The sequence below is a fragment of the Heloderma suspectum genome, chromosome 1 (assembly GCF_057233095.1).
Source record: "Heloderma suspectum isolate Gila_16-S chromosome 1, 16-S_ref, whole genome shotgun sequence".
In the NCBI taxonomy this organism is placed as follows: domain Eukaryota; kingdom Metazoa; phylum Chordata; class Lepidosauria; order Squamata; family Helodermatidae; genus Heloderma; species Heloderma suspectum.
In genome coordinates this window covers 154,646,308-154,665,675 of record NC_139458.1, presented here as the reverse complement: position 1 = coordinate 154,665,675, position 19,368 = coordinate 154,646,308, and the positions used below count along the sequence as shown (strand labels likewise).

Here is a 19,368-nt window from a genome sequence, read left to right as displayed (position 1 = left end):
TTCAGTCTTTCCCAGCATCAGAACTGGAATATAGACTTAGAGTAATGCTCAGCTTTCCCTTTCCTGCATGTAGTATCTATATATAAGTGCTTTTTGCTAAGAACAGAGCCTAATGGTTGTGCATACAATGCTGACAAAGCTGCATACAAAGCTTTAGTTGCATACAAAGCTTAAGTATGCAAACAAAAACTTTATAACTGTCATGGCCAAATAATAAAAACACTTCTATCAAGTATGCACTCACAACCTCCATGCATTCAGCAGGTATGAATGGAGCTCTATATGTGCATACAATTAGATGTGTGAAGGCTGTTCTGTGAGACTGGGAACTCTGTGCTATTGTAGTTGCCGACAGCACATATAAAGCCTATGAGTAAACAGTTGTAGGCACGTTGACTTCTAGTCACACCTTCTGCTGAATGCATGGAGATTGGACTCAGGGCCAGTGGATGTGATCTGCTTCCCCTGGTCCCCCTCCAAGTTTAGTGAGCACAGTTTGAAGGTATGGTAGTGTGGACAGGGCTAACGCCTTTATTTTACAATGTTCCAGGTTTGGGTTGGTAGAGTGCTAAAAGCATAGTTAGTTGTTGTCCATGATGTAGTAGATAGCACAAAATGCAGTGGTACCATGATCAACAACTCTCCCAAAATTCTACTTTTATTTAACTTAGGTGTTGTTAATTCATCTGTATTTTTATTTCTTGCTTTTTGTTTTGAGTGTGAACTCCTTTGTTTCATTTTTTGAGAAAAGCAGGACAGAAGCTTTAAAAATAAATAGCAACACAATTATATTTGCCTTGCTGTTAGTTATAAATGTATTTAGTTGGAAGCCAAAGAAACACAGTTTAAGCATGCTGAGACTTGAAGTCTTTGTGAAAGAACCCCCCACCCTGAGTGGCAGACCATGTATACTCCAGGCTTTCCTTTCTGATATTATTTCATCAGAATCCAAAATGCCATGGGCAACAGGTCCTTTCCAGTGGTAGCCTCCACACCTCCTGAAAAGCTCTCTCCCTTATTAAAGTTTCTCTATCAGAGGACTCAACTTAGTCAATTAGACCCTAAAGGCAGCCTCTAGCTTTTACTGACTCTAATGGTTGGAAGAGCGTTAGCTCAATAAGAGAGTGTGGATTGATAATCGAGTCTCTGACCATTTTATTGTTCAGCAGGAGGGCCTGGAAACATGATAGTACAAGGGCTGGCCCTACCATTAGGCAGAGTGAGGCAGCTGCCTTGAGCAGCATATGCTGGAGGAGGAGGTGAGAAGTTACCACATAGCCTGCCCTGTGCACCCCATAAGCTAGCCTGCTGCCCTCAGGTGAGATGGAGGACACTATCCCACTGGCAGTGAACGTTGAAGTAAGATTCAACATTCAGTCTTGTTGGCGTCTGTGCCTTCACCTCAGGCAGCAAAATGTCTTGGGCCAGTCCTACAAAGTGCCAATCCAACTTTTCCATGGTGCCTGTAAGTTCCAACTCTCCACTACAGTGCAAAAGCAGCTTTGTGGGGACAGATTTGATCAGAAACAATGACACAAGGAAGGACTAAATCTTTTCTTCCACAGTGCCATAAGTCCAATTCCACACACTCCCCGCACATTGCTGCTTCTGAATTTAAACAACAACAATGCATTATATCCGTTTAGCCTTAAGAGCAGGGGTGGGTAACTTCAAAGAGTGTGGAGGTCAATTTCCGCAACCCGGACTCCCTTGTAGGCCACATTCTTGCCACCGTGCTACTGAAATTCAGCAGTGGCAAAAAAAAGATCGGCAGTTTGTCACCAAAATTCAGTGACAACAGAGGCTGAAAAGTGACAAATTTAGCTTGTTTTCAAGCTAAATTTGCCCTTTTCAGCCTCTGTTGTGGTTTGCCCCCAAAATCTGGTGGTAAACTACAGGGGGTTTTGCCCCCATCACACCTCTTAATTTTGGCAGCATGGCAGAGACCATATTAGAGGCCAGGGGACCTGAATGTGGCCCATGGGCCGCATGTTGCCCACTCCTGCTTTAGAGAAAAATAAATGCTAGAAAACCAGAATGTTTCAGAAAAAATGTAAGGCTTTTTTGTTTATGGCCTTTTCCCATCTTCAATTATGTTTTATATTATGGTATTTTATTTCCAGTAATGTAATTGTTTTTCAAGATGTGGTTTTATTTCCTTGATTTACTTGAGCTATAATTGCCTTTATATTATCATGCATATTTCTATTGCACAAATACCCTACCTTTCCTCCATGGCAGAAGCGACCTTTCATAAAGTTTCCAGGCAGTCTCTTTTTATTTATTCATTAATTTAATGTATGTCTGTATGTATTCATTCAATTTATGAGATGCCCTATAGCCAAAACTCTCAGGGTGACATTCATAATAAAAGAATATACAATAAAACCATTGATAAAACACATTCAGGGCATGGTCCTATGCATGTTTAGACAGAAAAAGTTCTACAACTCCTAGCATTCCCCAGCCAGCCTGGCTGGGGAAAGCGAGGAGTTGTAGAACTTTTTCTGTCTAAACATGCATAGGATTGCACCCTAAGAGAATTTTTTAAAGTTTTAAAGCACTAAGCCCTAATATTGTCCTATCATAACTGGAGCTGCATCACGTTCTTTCAGACCATGATCTTTTGGTCTGTCTGTCTGTCTGTCTGTCTAGCTTAAACAGGATTCTCTCTCTCTATAAATAGATAGATAAATAGATAGATAGACAGACAGACAGACAGACACAGACACAGACACACACACACACACATATATATATATATACATACACACACACATAAAAATAAACAGTATTCAGACTAATTAGCCAATCAGATGTATAGTTTACAGCTGTTAAGATGGAAACACCTGTTTTGTCTCTCTGTATAGCTATTTTTCTGCCATGGCCCGGGGAGAGCTTCCTCCCATAAGAGAGCGAGCAGATCGAGTGCCTTTATCAACCTGGGCAGAGCTTACTCCAGAGCTCTTGAAGGTCTTACACCAGAGAGTAAGAAACATCTTTCCATTTTGGGGCAAGTACATAAGAGGCTTGTGTGTTTGTAATGCATATATACTCTGCTGTTTCGTACAATTCTTGGATGTGGTTCACATAATTGCCTTTAGTGTTACGTCTGCTAATTTATTCGCAAGATAAGATGCATACAGAGAGAATACAATTATACAAGCTGGTGACTGGGGAAATATTACAAGACTGCTGACAACTTAAAAGATTCTTATGGTTCTTCAATATTCCTTTAATTGTAATTCCTTTGAGCCTAGTTGCACAACCTTCCAGACATACATAGGCAATAATTTTTTGAAATTTCCATTTGTTAAAAAGTGAATACAGATAAAAACTCATAAAGTGGTAACTTGCTTCCACAGTGTACATACAATTTACATAAGGAGCTAGTTATCCCTGATGAATATACAGTGGAGGTGAGGAATAGATTTCAGGGATTAGACCTGATAGACAGAGTGCCTGAGGAACTATGGACGGAGGTCCGTAACATTGTTCAGGAGGCAGCAACTCAATCCATCCCAAAGAAAAAGAAATGCAAGAAAGCAAAGTGGCTGTCTGATGAGGCTTTACAAGTAGCTGAGGAAAGAAGGGAAGCGAAAAGCAAGGGAGAAAGGGGAAGATATACCCAACTGAATGCAGAGTTCCAGAGAATAGCAAGGAGAGACAAGAAGGCCTTCTTAAATGAACAATGCAAAGAAATCGAGGAAAACAACAGAATGGGAAAGACTAGAGATCTCTTCAAGAAAATTGGAGATCTCAAGGGAACGTTTTGTGCAAAGATGGGCATGATAAAGGACAAAGAAGGCAGGGACCTAACAGAAGCAGATGAGATTAAGAAGAGGTGGCAAGAATACACAGAAGAACTATACAGGAAAGATCTGAATGTCCCTGATAGCCATGATAGTGCGGTCACTGAACTTGAGCCGGACATCCTAGAGAGTGAAGTCAAGTCGGCCTTAGGAAGCATTAGTAACAACAAAGCTAGCGGAGATGACAGTATTCCAGCAGAGCTATTTAAAATCCTAAAAGATGATGCTGTTAAAGTGCTGCATTCAATATGCCAACAAATCTGGAACACTCAACAGTGGCCACAAGACTGGAAAAGGTCAGTTTACATTCCAATTCCAAAGAAGGGCAACGCCAAAGAGTGTTCAAACTACCGCACAATTGCGCTCATTTCACATGCCAGCAAGGTGATGCTCAAAATCCTACAAGCTAGGCTTCAGCAGTATGCGAACCGAGAACTACCGGAAGTACAAGCTGGGTTTAGAAGAGGCAGAGGAACTAGAGATCAAATCGCCAACATTCGCTGGATCATGGAGAAAGCAAGAGAATTCCAGAAAACGTCTATTTCTGCTTCATTGACTACGCTAAAGCCTTTGATTGTGTGGATCACAACAAACTGTGGCAAATTCTTAAAGTGATGGGAGTACCAGACCACCTTACCTGTCTCCTGAGAAACCTGTACGAGGGTCAAGAAGCAACAGTAAGAACCAGACATGGAACAACCGATTGGTTCAAAATTGGGAAAGGAGTACGACAAGGCTGCATATTGTCACCCTGCTTATTTAACTTATATGCAGAGTACATCATGAGAAATGCCGGGTTGGATGAATCAGAGGTCGGAATTAAGATTGCCGGGAGAATTATCAACAACCTCCGATACGCAGAGGATACCACCCTAATGGCAGAAAGCGAAGAGGATCTAAAGAGCCTCTTGTTGAGGGTGAAAGAGGAGAGTGCAAAAGCTGGTTTGAAACTCAACATTAAAAAAACGAAGATCATGGCATCTGGCCCCATCACTTCCTGGCATATAGAAGGGGAAGAAATGGAAGCAGTGACAGATTTTACTTTCTTGGGCTCCAAGATCACCGCAGACGGTGACTGTAGCCATGAAATTAAAAGACGCTTGCTCCTTGGGAGGAAAGCTATGGCCAACCTAGACAGCATAGTAAGAAGCAGAGACATCACCTTGCCGACAAAGGTCCGTCTAATCAAAGCTATGGTTTTCCCAGTAGTAATGTATGGCTGTGAGAGCTGGACTATAAGGAAGGCTGAGCGCCGAAGAATTGATGCTTTCGAACTATGGTGCTGGAGAAGACTCTTACGAGTCCCCTGGACTGCAAGGAGGTCAAATCTATCCATCCTAAAGGAAATCAACCCTGAGTGCTCATTGGAAGGACAGATAATGAAGCTGAAGCTCCAATATTTTGGCCACCTAATGCGAAGAGAAAACTCCCTGGAAAAGACCCTGATGCTGGGAAAGACTGAAGGCAAAAGGAGAAGGGGACGGCAGAGGATGAGATGGCTAGATAGCATCACGGATGCAATGAATATGAACTTGAGCACGCTCCGGGAGAGAGCGCAGGACAGGAGGGCCTGGCGTGCTATGGTCCATGGGGTCACGAAGAGTCGGACACGACTGAACGACTGAACAACAACAACAATGTGGGGAGACAGCATGGTAAAGTTCTCCTCACCACCTGGGTAGATACAGCAGAAGACCAGCTCCCTATCTAATTGTATTCACAGTATGCTAAATTATCTGAGTAGTATTTGGTCACCTGTGGTCAATGATAGTCCTATATTAATTTGTACCAATTATCAGAGAAACTGGGTTTTAGAATTAGAAAATGGCCAGCCTGTGACACGTAACCTGTTCGGTTCAGTCATAACTAATGCCAGCTGCAATGGTGCATGGCAAAGTTAGAAGTACTTTACTCCAGCTAAGAAAAATACTTGTCTACCATGACTGCCTGTTTCTCATACCTACATGGGTTAAAGCAGGGGTGCAGAACCTCACACCCAGAGGCCAAATTTGGCCTGCCTAAGATCTTAGTCCAGGTGTCCCTTCATTCAAGAAAATTCCATAGCTGTACCAGGGCATTTTTCTTCTATTCCCTCAGTGCAATAAGGGGGTGCTCTTTTCACAAGGCAGAAGTGAAAACGCCTTTCCCCAGGACCGTCTGGGCTTTCCGTTGTTTGTAATAGAACAGTGCCACCTAGTGGCTACCGAAAACCCCTTAAAAATTACATCTTATTTCTGGTGGGGGGGTGTTGCATGATTACCCTGGGGCGGGGGACAGGAGACGTCCTGGAGGTTGATGATGTCATGTAATGGATCCACAAATTTCCATAAGTGGCCAATGACGAGTGCACAATAAATGTCTTGTGTAGAAATGGCCCCAGAGGGCCATGCCCCTTTCCCCAACTGCTGATCATCTAGTGGTTTCCCAGCTTTTGTGTGTTTCCCCCACCATTCTAAAATGTTGAAATGCCTCTGCTAGAGCTTAGTTATTGGTTGTAAGAGCTTTAAGCTAAAATACGTTGACAGCAGTCGCATGACCTTGGGCTTCTTCACACGGAGCTTTTATCCTGCTATTGAGATGGGTTACTCACAGAAGTTTGCAGGCCCTTTAGATGATATTGCTAACCTCCAGTGTGTCTCCTGCACTAAATGACCTTTATTCCATTTTTTAAAAGATCAGAGATAATGAGCTATCAAATTACCGCACTTGAGTTCTGCTTCAGTTCCCTTGTGAAAAAGGAAAACTCGCAATAAGAGGAGGTAGACCACTGCGCCATCTAGTGGTTGTATAATGGAACATGGGAGACTCAGATAGGGAGGAAATGGTGGGGGGAGGAAGGGTGTGTAAAGGGCGTCCGTCATGATCATGCATTTAAAACCAAAGCATAAAGCACCATTTTAAATGCAGGATATTAGGCTGGTGTAGAGATGCTCCTTGTATGATCTGGGGACTACCTTCTTGAGTTCCAATTCTACTCCTGGTTTGTGCTGTTTGTCACCACATAATTAAGGCTCAGTCTCAGTACTAGGCAGTCCTAGGAAATATATCAATATATTGATGAATTCATATATACAAGTGAGCATTCATTCCTGTCCGCAGCACAGAATTGGGAAGGGGTTAATGGCAGCTTGACTACTTCCTTTTGGGGAGTAATTCTACAAGAAATCATTGTTGCAAGGCAGTAGCACCCTTAATGCAAACCTGGCACATCCTCTAAAACTGTTAGTGTTGCATACTGTGGCATTTCTGCCCCATTCTTTGCTTTGACACAGCCCAGAAATCAATCTGACAGAGACCAAATCATGGAACTGAAATAAAATTAAGCAAAATAAAATTAAGCAAATTGGGATGCCATAGAGTAAACAAAATGCTTGCTGTCTCTGAAACTTTAAAGTTAACAATGGAATTCTTGATGAAGGTGACCAGATCTGCCTATCTATAAAATCCACAGCAATTTTTTAATCTATAATAAATATTATTATTTCTTTTCAGGTGAGTGGGAGGCTGATAGTCCATGTAGATGAACTAGCTCAGATGTGGAAGGTGCTCAATCTCCCTACAGATTTGTTTGAGAGTATTATGAATGTTGGGCATTTTACTGAAGAAATTGAATGGCTCAAGTTTTTAGCTCTGGCCTGTAGCTCTCTTGGAGTTGTAAGTTTATTGTTTTTTGAATTTCCAGTATGTTTAGATTTCTTAAATAACTAGGCTTAAATTTAGTGTGTCTGTGTCATTTGAAGTGCAGTGGTGGACAATGTGTAGTTTTGCTCATGACCAGGAATAAGCCCTGATGCAGACATGCTCTGCACAACCTATGGTTCACCAAGCCAAACATGGCTGCTTGTCATGTAATGGAGTATACCAGGATAGCCTCCCCACCCGTTTTGGGTTTTGTTTTTTTTTTGCAGTGTCAGACTAGAAGCAAAAACCAGGTTTATTGAGCTGTTCTATGAAGGTATTACCTGGGTTTACTAAGGAAGAGTGTCTTCATTTCCCACTTGTGCCTAATCTGTCCTCACTCAGGCCTGGTGTACATATATGGCAGAATGACTTAGGAATGAGGTGGTAGAGCTCTGAGGTGGTGGACAGATACCACTTCAGACAGGAGGTGGGAGGATCACTTTTTAAAATATTCTGCTGTATAAACAAAACCCCTCCCAACAAATAACAAACTAATATACATCAAGGATCTGCAGGGAAGTTTGTTCATAGTGGAATCATTCAGAAATTGGCTTTTTCAACCAGCTGTCTGAATTGGGCACAATCTAATCTTCAACCCCAGGATTTTAGAGCTTTAATTTGCTGCTTTTGTAGACTACCCCTCAGATTAAAAATGTAGGTACTACACACACACACACACACACACACACACACAAATGTAGGGACTACACACACACAACCTGGTGAAGGGGGGTGAGCTCAAGATTCAGCATTGTCCTCAGCAGTGGAGGCTGGTAGTTCCAATGTCAGTGGGGGGTTAATCTGCTCTGAGTTTCACTCAAAACCACTGAGAACTCTAAAGGAGCTATTCAAGGTGCTTCTCCACCCCACTGACATCAGAGCCACCAGCCTCCACAGGTCCTCAGTCCATTATAGCTACTTCTAAGCCCTCCTAACTGAAGGTAATTCACTACTCTGCCTAACACAGGGTAGCTTCACAAGATCCCAGGTGGGCTGTATTTTGCAAGGGTCACAAGTACTGCAGACCTGCCCTAATACCTAGAGAAAAGGTAACAATAATGCATACTTTTGTGATTAGATTTATTAAATACCACCAACCTAATAGAATAACATATGATTATTTAGGCCTCACTCATCATGAATCCATGATTACATATATAAGGGCAGTTCAGTGAGACATGAAAAATACATTAGTAGTAATGCAATATTTAACTAAACATTCCCAAATCAAACCTTATGGAAAGTTTCCTAATGGCTTTATTTTAACATTTCTAGCCCAGTCCTAGTACTGTTTAATCTGAAATAAGCTCCACTTATTTTTGTGCAACTTAATTCCATGTTAGTGTTATGGAACACTATTCTGTTAATAAAAGCTGCTTCTCAGTAGATCAGTCAATATAAGTCTATAAACGGCTACTAGTAATAAAGGGGGATTCAGTGCCATTTATAATGAGCAATCTAGGGATTTTCCCCACCGCACCTTGAACTAATGTGCCTGTTGTCATAAGGACTGGACCTTGTTGTAGACTATTCTCTGAATTCTCAACACACCGAAACCATATAATTTTAGATGTACTCTGGGGTGAAGAGGGGTGGAAAGTCTGGTTTGAAAGTAGGTCACACCTTGGACAACCCATATTGACCAGAATTCCCTCTGCTAAGATCATCAAATTTAACCTGGAGTTGATGGATTTTCAAAAACTCATTAAAACAGCATCACTTCTGCAGCTGAACTTTATAACAGATGTTTTCCTCACACCTTCAGTGTGTTACATATGCCCTCTTCCTGGACTTCAGTCTTAGATGTTATTATAGATTACTTGTAAGCATAAGGTGAGACAGCAGGAGTTGTCGGTGACTGTAATGATGAGGTGTATAGACCATGGAAACCTATGGGCCAGAGTAGAATTGCCAAGTCCCTGCCTAAAAACAGCAATTTCCATTTATATTCAGCTCTGCTTACAGCAGCTGCTGCATCCTATTGCTCCATGGACTTCTTTTCTACTTCCTCCTTTGTCTGCTGTGGGCAGCGGGGATCTAGTTTGGGCTACGCAAGAGGATGGTGCAGGAGGTACTGCAACTGCAGTCTTGCTCAAAGCATCTAAAGGCAACTGTCTCCAGGCAGGACTTGACAAAACTCCCTGGACTAGAATTGACAGGGTTTTACGTTTCCTATTCATAGGATTGTAATTTGTTGCTTGTTTATTTATTTGATTCATACCCTGCCTTTCCAACAAGGAAATGGCGCTCAAGGTGGCTCTTTGCCAACGATGACAAAGAAAAACTGTAAGGAAACCTTTGTGAACTTAAAAAGTGCTATATTAATTATAATTTAGGACTAGCATTTGGCTTATCTAATGTAACATCAGACTTTTAGATTTTTTAGTCATATGTTAGCTACTAAAACATGAGATTAGTAAAGAATTTGAACTGGATCACATCTATCCAAATTTGCTAAGAAGGTGCAGAAGTGTTATTATGTAGCTGAGTTATTTGTGAACTAAAACCATGATTACTACTGTAGTTTTTCATGTAATAAAGAGAGGACCATCTTCTTGGCCGAGCATAACACCCAGCTAATCACATTCCAGATAACCATATTCATACAACATGCTAGAGGCCTCAGAAACCCCTGTGTTGGGCCTGTCCTGAAGGCAGTTTTGACACATGGTGGCATATCTACTCCTATAAAGGTTTAGTGAAAACGTGTGTTGAAATCATTGGTTATATGACCACAATTTATATTAATAAACACTAATTAAAATATTTCTCAAAGCAAGTTACCTTGATCCATTGTATTTTCTTTCTCCCCCCTGCTGCTGAGAATTTATCTGCTTCTCCAGTTTTTTTCCCCTCACCTGAAGTCATAATCTTATATTTGTAACATTACAGTTAGCTGCTGTGGAGATAATTCTGATTTCACAGAAGATTTTGATTTCAGGTGAGCGCAAAAGAAAGAGCAGATGGAACTAACAGATCTTGTTTTTTCTTCATGTAAATAGAATGGATATCAGAAGGTGAATTTTTTATGGGGGTGGGGGGATCTTTTCAGTCAGAATATTCTTCAATTTACCTATTTGTTTGATTTATTCTTATCATACTGATTGTGTTTTCAGATTTTTAGATTTTAAAAATGTACTATATTGCCTGCATAGGCCAAGAATAAATCACAGTATTGAGATGGAATAGCAATTTCCCAGAACAGAGTGTGTAGAGCCTGTGTGTATGTGTGTGTGCTTGCACACACACATACACACACAGTTACTAATCCAACAGAGATTAAAGTGTGCTTAAACCCGCTGAAATCATCATCCGTACCACAGTAACTCTGCACTGTGGTCACAGTGGTATATGCATTTTAGAAATTAGTAAAGGTATCTAACATTAACTTCCACCCTTGCATCATTAATGAAAAAGATGTTTATAAAGGAGCATTTAGCTTACATATTTAAGTGTCTCCTGAGAACAGTATTTTGTACAAGTTTCTCCCCTCCCTTATCCTCACAACAACTGTGCGAGGTAGGCTAGGCCAAGAGATAGTAACGGGCTTTAAGCTTCATGGCTGTGCGGGAATCTGAACCGGCGTCTCACCCACCCTTGTCTGACACTTCAAACTCTACACCAGCCTTCCCTGACCTATTGCCCTCCAAATCCTTTGGGCGATAACTCCCAGCATTCCTGACTATTAGCCATGCTGGCTGGGGCTGATGGGAGTTCAAGTCCAAAACATCTGGAGGGCACCAGATTGGGGAAGGCTGCACTACACCACACTGGCTGTCTGCATTAAATCTGTAGCCTACCACATAGAAATTCTTGCAAGGAAGATATAATAGTTCAGTTGAGTCATGAAAATGGGTCCTTGCTATTCTGTTTTGAGGCTTTTTAGCCAGGCTCTGAACTATCTGATAGTATTTCTAGAAATACATAGTTTCTAGTTGATCTATGTTATTAATGCCAAACTTGATACCCATTCTTTTTTTAAAAAATAGACTATTGCAAAAACTCTGAAGATAATATGTGAGGTTTTATCCAGTGAACACGACACTGGACCAGCCCGCATCCCCTTCAGTACTTTCCAATTTCTCTACACTTACATTGCTGAAGTAGATGGGGAGATTTCAGCATCTCATGTCAGCCGAATGCTGAATTACATTGAACAGGAGATGTAAGTAATATATCTTATAGGTAAAGTAAAGGTCAAGTTGTGTGATGTTTATGCCAGGAGTAGGCAACCTGGTGCCCTCCAGATGTTTTGGACTACAAATACCATAACCCCCAGCCAGCATGGTTAATGGTCAGGGATAATGGAGCTGTAATCCAAAACATCTTGAGGGCACCTGTCTGCTAACCTATTGTAGGGTGTTGGTGTGCAGTAGCTTTTACAGATATAGGGAAATATATATAGCTAAATTTAGGACCAACTCATTCACAGGACTGTACATAAATTATTAAATGCATGTTAAACAAAATAACAACGAGCAGATTCGCATATTAAGGAGGGCTGGAAAAATCCTAGTTTCCACCGAACCATGTATCTAAAAACTTTATTCTGATGCTTAGGAATGTAAACTATTTTTCCACACTGATTGTCATTTGGGGCGTGTGTGTGTTTTTTCTCAAAAATCCTGTTCCATTTATTTCAACAGGAAAGACTTAAGAATAGGCTGATTATAGCTGAAGTGCAGACGTAGCTTCTCAACTTTATCCCATTTTTTCCACTGAGATTTTTCCTAACACTTCTGTGGAATTCTCAATTCCTTTCTCCCTACCTCATTTTAATTTAAAGCTATTGTCCTGACCATGATAGCAAAAATTCATCAACTGAGCATTTGCTTTTACATAGTAAGTTTTCTATGCTCTTTGGCTCTGTATAGAAAAAGGCTCATAAAGTAAGCCCTCAGTTCAGGATATATATGCTTGGTGCCACCTTGTGGCATTCATTTACTTGCAGTCTAATCTTCAGATAGTACTACACTGCCCATGCCCAATGCAGCTCTTTTAAAATCAATTAGGTCTCTGTCTTGATTTTCTGAAGATGCTGGACCCAACCATGACATTTAGAAAGGGAGATGTTGCTACAGTTACGTGTGTGAGAGAAAAGTTTAGAATGTTTGTTTCATATACAACAAGTATTGCTGATTGAGCAAACCTGTATTTTTATTTTCCTTACACAGCATCGGACCAGACGGCTTGATCAAGGTGAATGATTTTACCCAGAATCCTCGGGTCAGGCTGGAGTAAGCACTCAAAACATCATACACTACTGTGTTAGTAGGAGGAAGAAGAAACAGAGGATAGAATAAGAGTTACAAATAGGCCAGCCTCTCAGTCTCTTTTTTTCCCTTTGTGTCTGTTAATAAACAGTTTGGCAAAGCAACCAATAAGAAAGATGGAAACATAGATTGAGAAGGTGCCACTGAACTAGAGTAATGTCTGCTGTTAAATTTCTAGTGCTGATATACACACGTCCATTCAAATAAATATAATAGACTACCAAGTATAAACCTATTATATTAAATATATTTGAGGTCCACCCTTCTCCCCTCTTTTTGCATTTCAAATTATCTGGCACTGCCATGTATAATTGGTTAGTATTTCAGAAACGTTAATCTTCAGGAGAAAATATCAGGATTGTTTGCATGGCTTCCCTAGTTATCATTTCCAAGGCTTCCTTACTTATAGAAAGGAGTAAACTGTGGAGCAGGCTTCAGCTTTGCTTTTCATTATGATTAGTGATTGTTCAGTTGTGTATTTATCCAGATATAGTGCACTCCTCTTATATCAAATGTACTGGTTCTGGGATTCACTTTGTCCATTATAGTAGATAAATGATATCAGCAGATATGAATGTCACATGTTAAATACGGCATCACAAAGGTAATATAGGGCAGTTCCAGTTGAGGGATTTATTGCGCAATTGCCTTGCTTCAAACACAAACTTTTATGGTAGGGTCCAGCCATTATCATCTCCAGTTTGTAACCCATGCTTTCCTAGCACTTCTTCCATTTTTTGATCATAAAAAATATGTTAAGGAGACAAAGCCAGAATAGCTGCATGGATGCCTTTTGATTGGTAGGGCTAACAGCTGTCCATCTGAAAGCACCCATTGGCAGAGTGGCTCTAGAAATGTACTGTAATCTTCGTACTCTTTTGCAGTACAATAGAATGTTCATTCTCCAGTTCTATATGGAGAAGATCTATAAAAAAAAATTAACATTTTTTAAATCTTGGAGTGATAAGTGACAACTCTGGGGAACACTGAAGACCTGGAAATATATAGCTGCTCCTTTGAGTACAAAACAGATATGCATTGCATAGGGAAGTCTAGTATATCCAGTTGCTGATTTTAATTGTAGGCTTTAAAAGTGAGATGCATTGTACTGATCAGAGACCTTAAGTGGAATGCAGAGGCTTCAGCCATGGAGCCTTCTTGGGTTCCTCCAAGGGTCAGGGCTTGGTCTCCCCCACCCCCCTGGAGGACTTCCCCCGTGGAGGATTCCATCCAATTATCTCCAATCTGACATTGGAGATAACAGCAGGGAGGCAGGTGGCAGGGGACTCAGCCAGCACTGTGAGGAGTGCCCACTCTTCCTGGCACAAGCTGAGTGGCTCCATGCAGTAGTGGGAGCCGGGAGATCTGGGTTCTAGTCCCCACTTGGCCATGGAAGCTCACTGGGTGACTTTGGGCCAGTCACAGACTCTCAGCCCAACCTACCTCACAGGGTTGTTGTTGTGAGGATAAAATGGAGAGGAGGAGGATAATGTAAGCCGCCTTGAGTTCCTTGAAAGAGGAAAAAAGGCGGGATATAAATGCAATAAATAAATAAAATAAAATAAATAAAAGTGTCCCAAGCCAGGGACATGGTCAGCAACAAGAGCTACTGCTTTTCTTGATACTAGCTGAGTGGCTTTGCATGGTGATCTCACAGGGACAACACATGTTGTGCAAAGCCAGGGACTTGGCTGGAGTGGCTGCTCCCCCCAGCACTGCCTGAGTCCCTTACTCCATACTGGGAGAGGCAAGGAACTCCATGCTTCTCTCAGGAGGGAGAAAGACAAAATGCCTGCGATGGGGTAGGGTGGGGCAATAACATACTTGGGTATGGCCATGACCACTGATATCATCCAGCCTGTGGATGGCATGGGGGGGCATTCAACCCTCACTCTTCTGCATCCCTGCCTTTCCCAGTATGAAACACACCTCCCTAGAACCACAGCTGCTGCCAGGAGATTCCCAATCTACTCCAATCCAGTGAAGAACATCCCTATGCAGAAAGAACTTTCCATACACTTAGCCGAACCTTCTTCAACCTGGTGCCCTCTATATATGTTGGGACTGCAACTCCCCAAATCCCCAGCCAGCATATGGAGGGAACAAGGTTGGGGAAGGCTGATTTAATCAATGCAGGTCATCCATACAACACTGAACTGGCATAAATGCAAGTGCACATTCCTATCCAGAAACACAGGCTCTCTCACACACCTTTCAACCTTAGAGTGAGCTAACTCATTAACTATATTCTCCCAATAATGGAAGGCTGTTTACCTTTTAATTAGTGCTGATGTTCACTAATAAGGGCTCCAGACATTTTCTTTTTTTTAAGCATGTGTATTATGAAACCTTTCCCAATGGACCTAGAGCGGTGGTCAGCTACAAAAGAGGGCAGGGCTTCTGCACCTTTCAGAATTGTGTGGAAGAGGGAATTTCAGCAGGTGTGGCTTGTCACAACTATAGTTCTGCACAGCTGGTGCAAGAGCCCTGTCCTCTTTTTCATCTGGCCACCCTACCTCTCTTATTCACTTTGGGGTGGGCAGGGGAACAATGTTAAAATAGCAGCTGCTCCAGGATTTTTTAAACACGTTTTTCCTCTGTGGTAAGGTAGTGCCTTCTCAGACCTCACCCCAGTGTCTCACTCTCTGAGGAAGGATACCTCCTTCCTCAGAGAGTGAGACATTTGGGTGAGTTCTGAGATGGTCTTCCACCTTGACTTAGCCATAGAAGGACCATCACCTTGCTGTATCAGAAAAGCTTTTTAAAAACAGTTTTTCCCACCATAGCAAAGTGACAATGCCGCTGATCCTACAGCTGAGTCTGGCACCATCTCAGAAATTACAGGGCCATTAGCTTACATCTGTACCAGGTAAACTGGTTGAAGGCATTATTAGATAAAATTAGTAAGCATATAGAAGGACAAGCCCTGCTGAAAAATAATCAACACAGCTTCCGCAAAGGTAAGTCCTGTCTCACTAACCTTTTAGAGTTCTTTGAGAGTGTCAATAAACATGTAGACAGGGGTAATCCGGTAGACATGGTTTACTTGGACTTCCAAAAGGCTTTTGACAAAGTCCCTCACCAAAGACTCCTGAGCAAACTTAACAGCCATGGAATAAGAGGACAGGTCCTCTTACGGATCAGTAACTGGTTAAAGAACAGAAGGCAGAGAGTAGGAATAAATGGTAAATTCTCCCAATGGAGGGAAGTAAATAGCGAGGTCCCACAGGTATCTGTATTAGAAACAATGCTTTTCAACCTCTTCATAAATGATCCGGAGTTAGGAGTGAGCAGTGAAGTGGTCAAGTTTGCCGATGACACCAAATTATTTAGGGTGGTTAAAACAAAAAGGGACTTTGGAGAGCTCCAAAAGGATCTCTCCGAACTGAGAGAATGGACATCAAAATGGCAAATATAGTTAAATGTAAGCAAGTATAAAGTGATGCACACTGGGGCAAAAAATCCCAGCTTCAAGTATAGCCTGATGGGATCTGAGCTAGCGGTGACCAACCAGGAAAGCGATCTTGGGATTGTGGTGGACAGCTCAATGAAGATGTCAGCCCAGTGTGCAGCCACTGTAAAAAAGGCAAACTCCATGTTAGGCGTAATTAGAAAAGGAATTGAGAATAAAACTGCCAATATCATACTGCCCTATACAAATCTATGGTGTGACATTCATTCATTCATTTATTTATTTATTCATTCATTCATTTCATTTCTATACCGCCCAATAGCCGAAGCTCTCTGGAATTGGAATACCGTGTACAGTTCTGGTCACCACACCTAAAAAAAAAAAAGATATTGTAGAGCTGGAAAAAGTGCAGAAAAGGGTAACCAAAATTATCAAGGGGCTGGAGCATCTCTCCTGTGAGAGAAGGTTACAACAGCTGGGGATTGTTTAGCTCGGAAAAAAGGAGGGTAAGGGGAAACATGATAGAGGTCTACAAAATAATGCATGGTGTGGAGAATGTGGATAGGGAGACATTTTTCCTCACATTTTCCTCTCGCATTTTTCCTCTACTAGAACCCAAGGTCATCCTATGAAGCTGATTGGTGGGAAATTCAGGACAGATAAAAGAAAGTACTTCTTCACAAAGCACATAGTTAAACTATGGAACTCGCTACCACAGGATGTAGTGATGGCCACCAATTTGGATGGCTTTAAAGGGGGCTGGACAATTCCTGGAGGAAAAGGCTATCAGTGTATACTGGATGGCTATGTTCTACCTCCAGTACCAGAGGCAATGAGCCTAGGTACACCAGTTGCTGGGGAACATGGGTGAGAGGGTGCTGTTATGCTCATGCCCTGCTTGTGGGTTCCTGGTCGACAGCTGGTTGGCCACTGTATGAACAGAAGGCTGGACTAGATGGACGCCTGGTCTGATCCAGCCTGGCTCTTCTCATGTTCTTATCTCATCCCACAATGCCTTGCTCTTTGAGGAAATATATCTTTTCTCAAAGATTGAGGCTCTGAGGGTGAGATTTGACATGATGTGAGATTTAGCTGTAGGACTGCCTCCACTGGTAAAAACTGCTCGTACGACTGCCTGGAGAGCAGCAGTGCTGCTGTCTGCTGCAGCTGGGGGTCTGAGGAGTAAGCAGGAGGCAGTAGGAGGATCTGCCTCCCTGTCTTCAGGGGCCCTCAGCTTAAATAAACCTTTTTGTTTATAAAAACAAAAAGGTTTATTTTTGGAGTTGATTGCATGATTTGCCAAGCCTGAAGGATCTGTCCCACCTATGTCCCTAGCTTGCTGGTTCATGCTACAGGCTTAGAAGGTGAGGTAAGCGAATTACAGAATGAACTCTGGTTGCCTGTAACCAAGGGGGAGGAAAATAAACAATGCAAGTTATGCGTTTCTTCCTAACCCAGACATAGGGTGGTGGTGTTTTTTAAGGAGCAAATAGCAGCTACAAGTATGTACGTTACTGATGTGCTTCAGCCTGGTCCACCTAACAGGATAGGAGTAATGGCACTTGTGCAGAACCTGTGGGGCAGAGAGTGGCAACAAGGTGTTGGAGGAAAGAACTGTATGTGTACCACACAGCCTGCCCTGCACACCTTAAGTTATTCAGCTGCCCTCAGGTGCAATAGAGACAGCCAGCATTGAAGTAAGTTTCAACTGCCAGTCTGGTCCACTTCTGTACATGGAATCAAGGGTGCGGGGGGAGAGATCTTGTCCTTCTCCTCAGGCAGCAAAGCATCTTGGACTGCTCCTCCCTTGGAGGCACAAAGCCGTGTGGCCTCAGTTCATGAACCCCAACCCTGAAGAAGTTTGTCGTCTGACAAGAGAGTGAAGCTTTGGTATGCGGTAGCAGGAGCTGAGGGCAGATGCTGAAGTGGAAGAAGCTCTCCCACCCAGTAGCTGCATTCTACTGTTGACTTGGGTGCCTGCATTGAGCAGGGGGTTGGACGATGGTCTGGTAGGCCCCTTCCAACCCTACTATTCTATGATTCTACCTTGCTGCCTGCCTTCTGGACAACTTAAGGCTGCTTTCATGATCATTGGTGACATTCAAGGGCCCAGGAGCCCGTTCATTATTTCCCTCTTCCTCCAAGTTGCTCAGTGTTGTAACAAATGAATAATAATAATAATAATACCAATACCACCTTAGGAAGCTGCCTTATACTAAACCAGACAATTGATCCATCTAGCCCAGTATCGTCGACACTGACTAGCAGCAGCTCTCCAAGGTTTCAGGCAGGATTCTTTCCTAGTCTTACCTGGAATTACCAGGGATTGAACCTGGAACCTCCTGCATGCAAAGCAGGGGCTCTGTCACTGAGCTATTTGTTGTTGTTGTTTATTCAGTCTTTTTACTTTTGCACACTGGTACCATTATGTCCGAATATTAATAAAATACCATTATTTTAAATTACATTGGAAGAATCATCCAAACCTGAAGATAGTCCACCAAGAAACAGAAATGCATCTGCTAAAACAGAAACTGGCTGTTGCACTAGAGAAACTGGTTCATTTTGTAAAACACCAAAAAGACCCCCGTGATATATTAAAAGGCGAGCAGTGCAATCCTATACATGTCCACTCTACATGTCCATTCCCAGGTACATGTATATGCAGTTGCTGCCTAACTAATTCATTCCAGCACGAACCTATGTAGCTAAAAGTTGGGTCTTACCTTCGAAAACTCACGCTGTAATAAAAGTGTGTTGGCCTGTAAAGTACCACGTACGCTTTTATTTTGGCCACAAGAGCCAACGAATTCGGCGTCCGGGATGGTTGGCTTTGGCAGCCCCATCTTGGGTCGACCAATAAGACGCAGCCTTCTCGCTCCCACCCAATCCGTGGTGGCAGTATCACGACCCTACACGCGTGCACTCGGAAATAAGTTCCATGGAGTTTACAGGTAAGCGAATACAGCCGCCCAAGGGCTCAATCCTATGCGCGCTTAGACGGATAAAAGTCCTGCAAGTCCCAGCATTCCCCAGCCACTGGGGAACGCTGGGAGTTGTAGGACTTTTTCCCATCGAAGCGTGCATAGGATTGCGCCCTTCGTTGCGGCGACACTCCTAACCCTTCCCCTGGGGGGCGATCCGCGAACGAATCGTCTAAGCCACGCCTTCCTCGCGCTCCGCTGCCCCT

The 19,368-nt window shown here is 42.5% G+C and overlaps 1 protein-coding gene and 1 long non-coding RNA gene across 4 annotated transcripts in view; one reads left to right on the top strand and one right to left on the bottom strand.

Moving 5' to 3' along the window:
- Positions 1–13,334, top strand: part of LOC146358309 (ropporin-1) — a 22,398-nt gene extending 9,064 nt beyond the window's left edge. The window contains exons 3-6 of one of the 3 annotated variants that reach the window (XM_084807572.1): positions 2,871–2,988; positions 7,305–7,466; positions 11,483–11,658; positions 12,668–13,334. In XM_084807572.1, the coding sequence (XP_084663698.1) occupies positions 2,871–2,988; positions 7,305–7,466; positions 11,483–11,658; positions 12,668–12,734 (523 nt within the window). In that variant the 3' untranslated portion in view covers positions 12,735–13,334. The remainder of the gene's footprint in view (positions 1–2,870; positions 2,989–7,304; positions 7,467–11,482; positions 11,659–12,667) is intronic. The other 2 variants (XM_084807566.1, XM_084807560.1) reach the window with 2 other exon arrangements.
- LOC146358308 (uncharacterized) lies at positions 12,632–19,368 on the bottom strand. The gene is made up of 3 exons (XR_014784064.1): positions 18,905–19,368; positions 15,747–16,341; positions 12,632–13,691 (listed from the first exon to the last, which is right to left on the bottom strand). It is a non-coding gene; the product is annotated as an uncharacterized LOC146358308 (long non-coding RNA).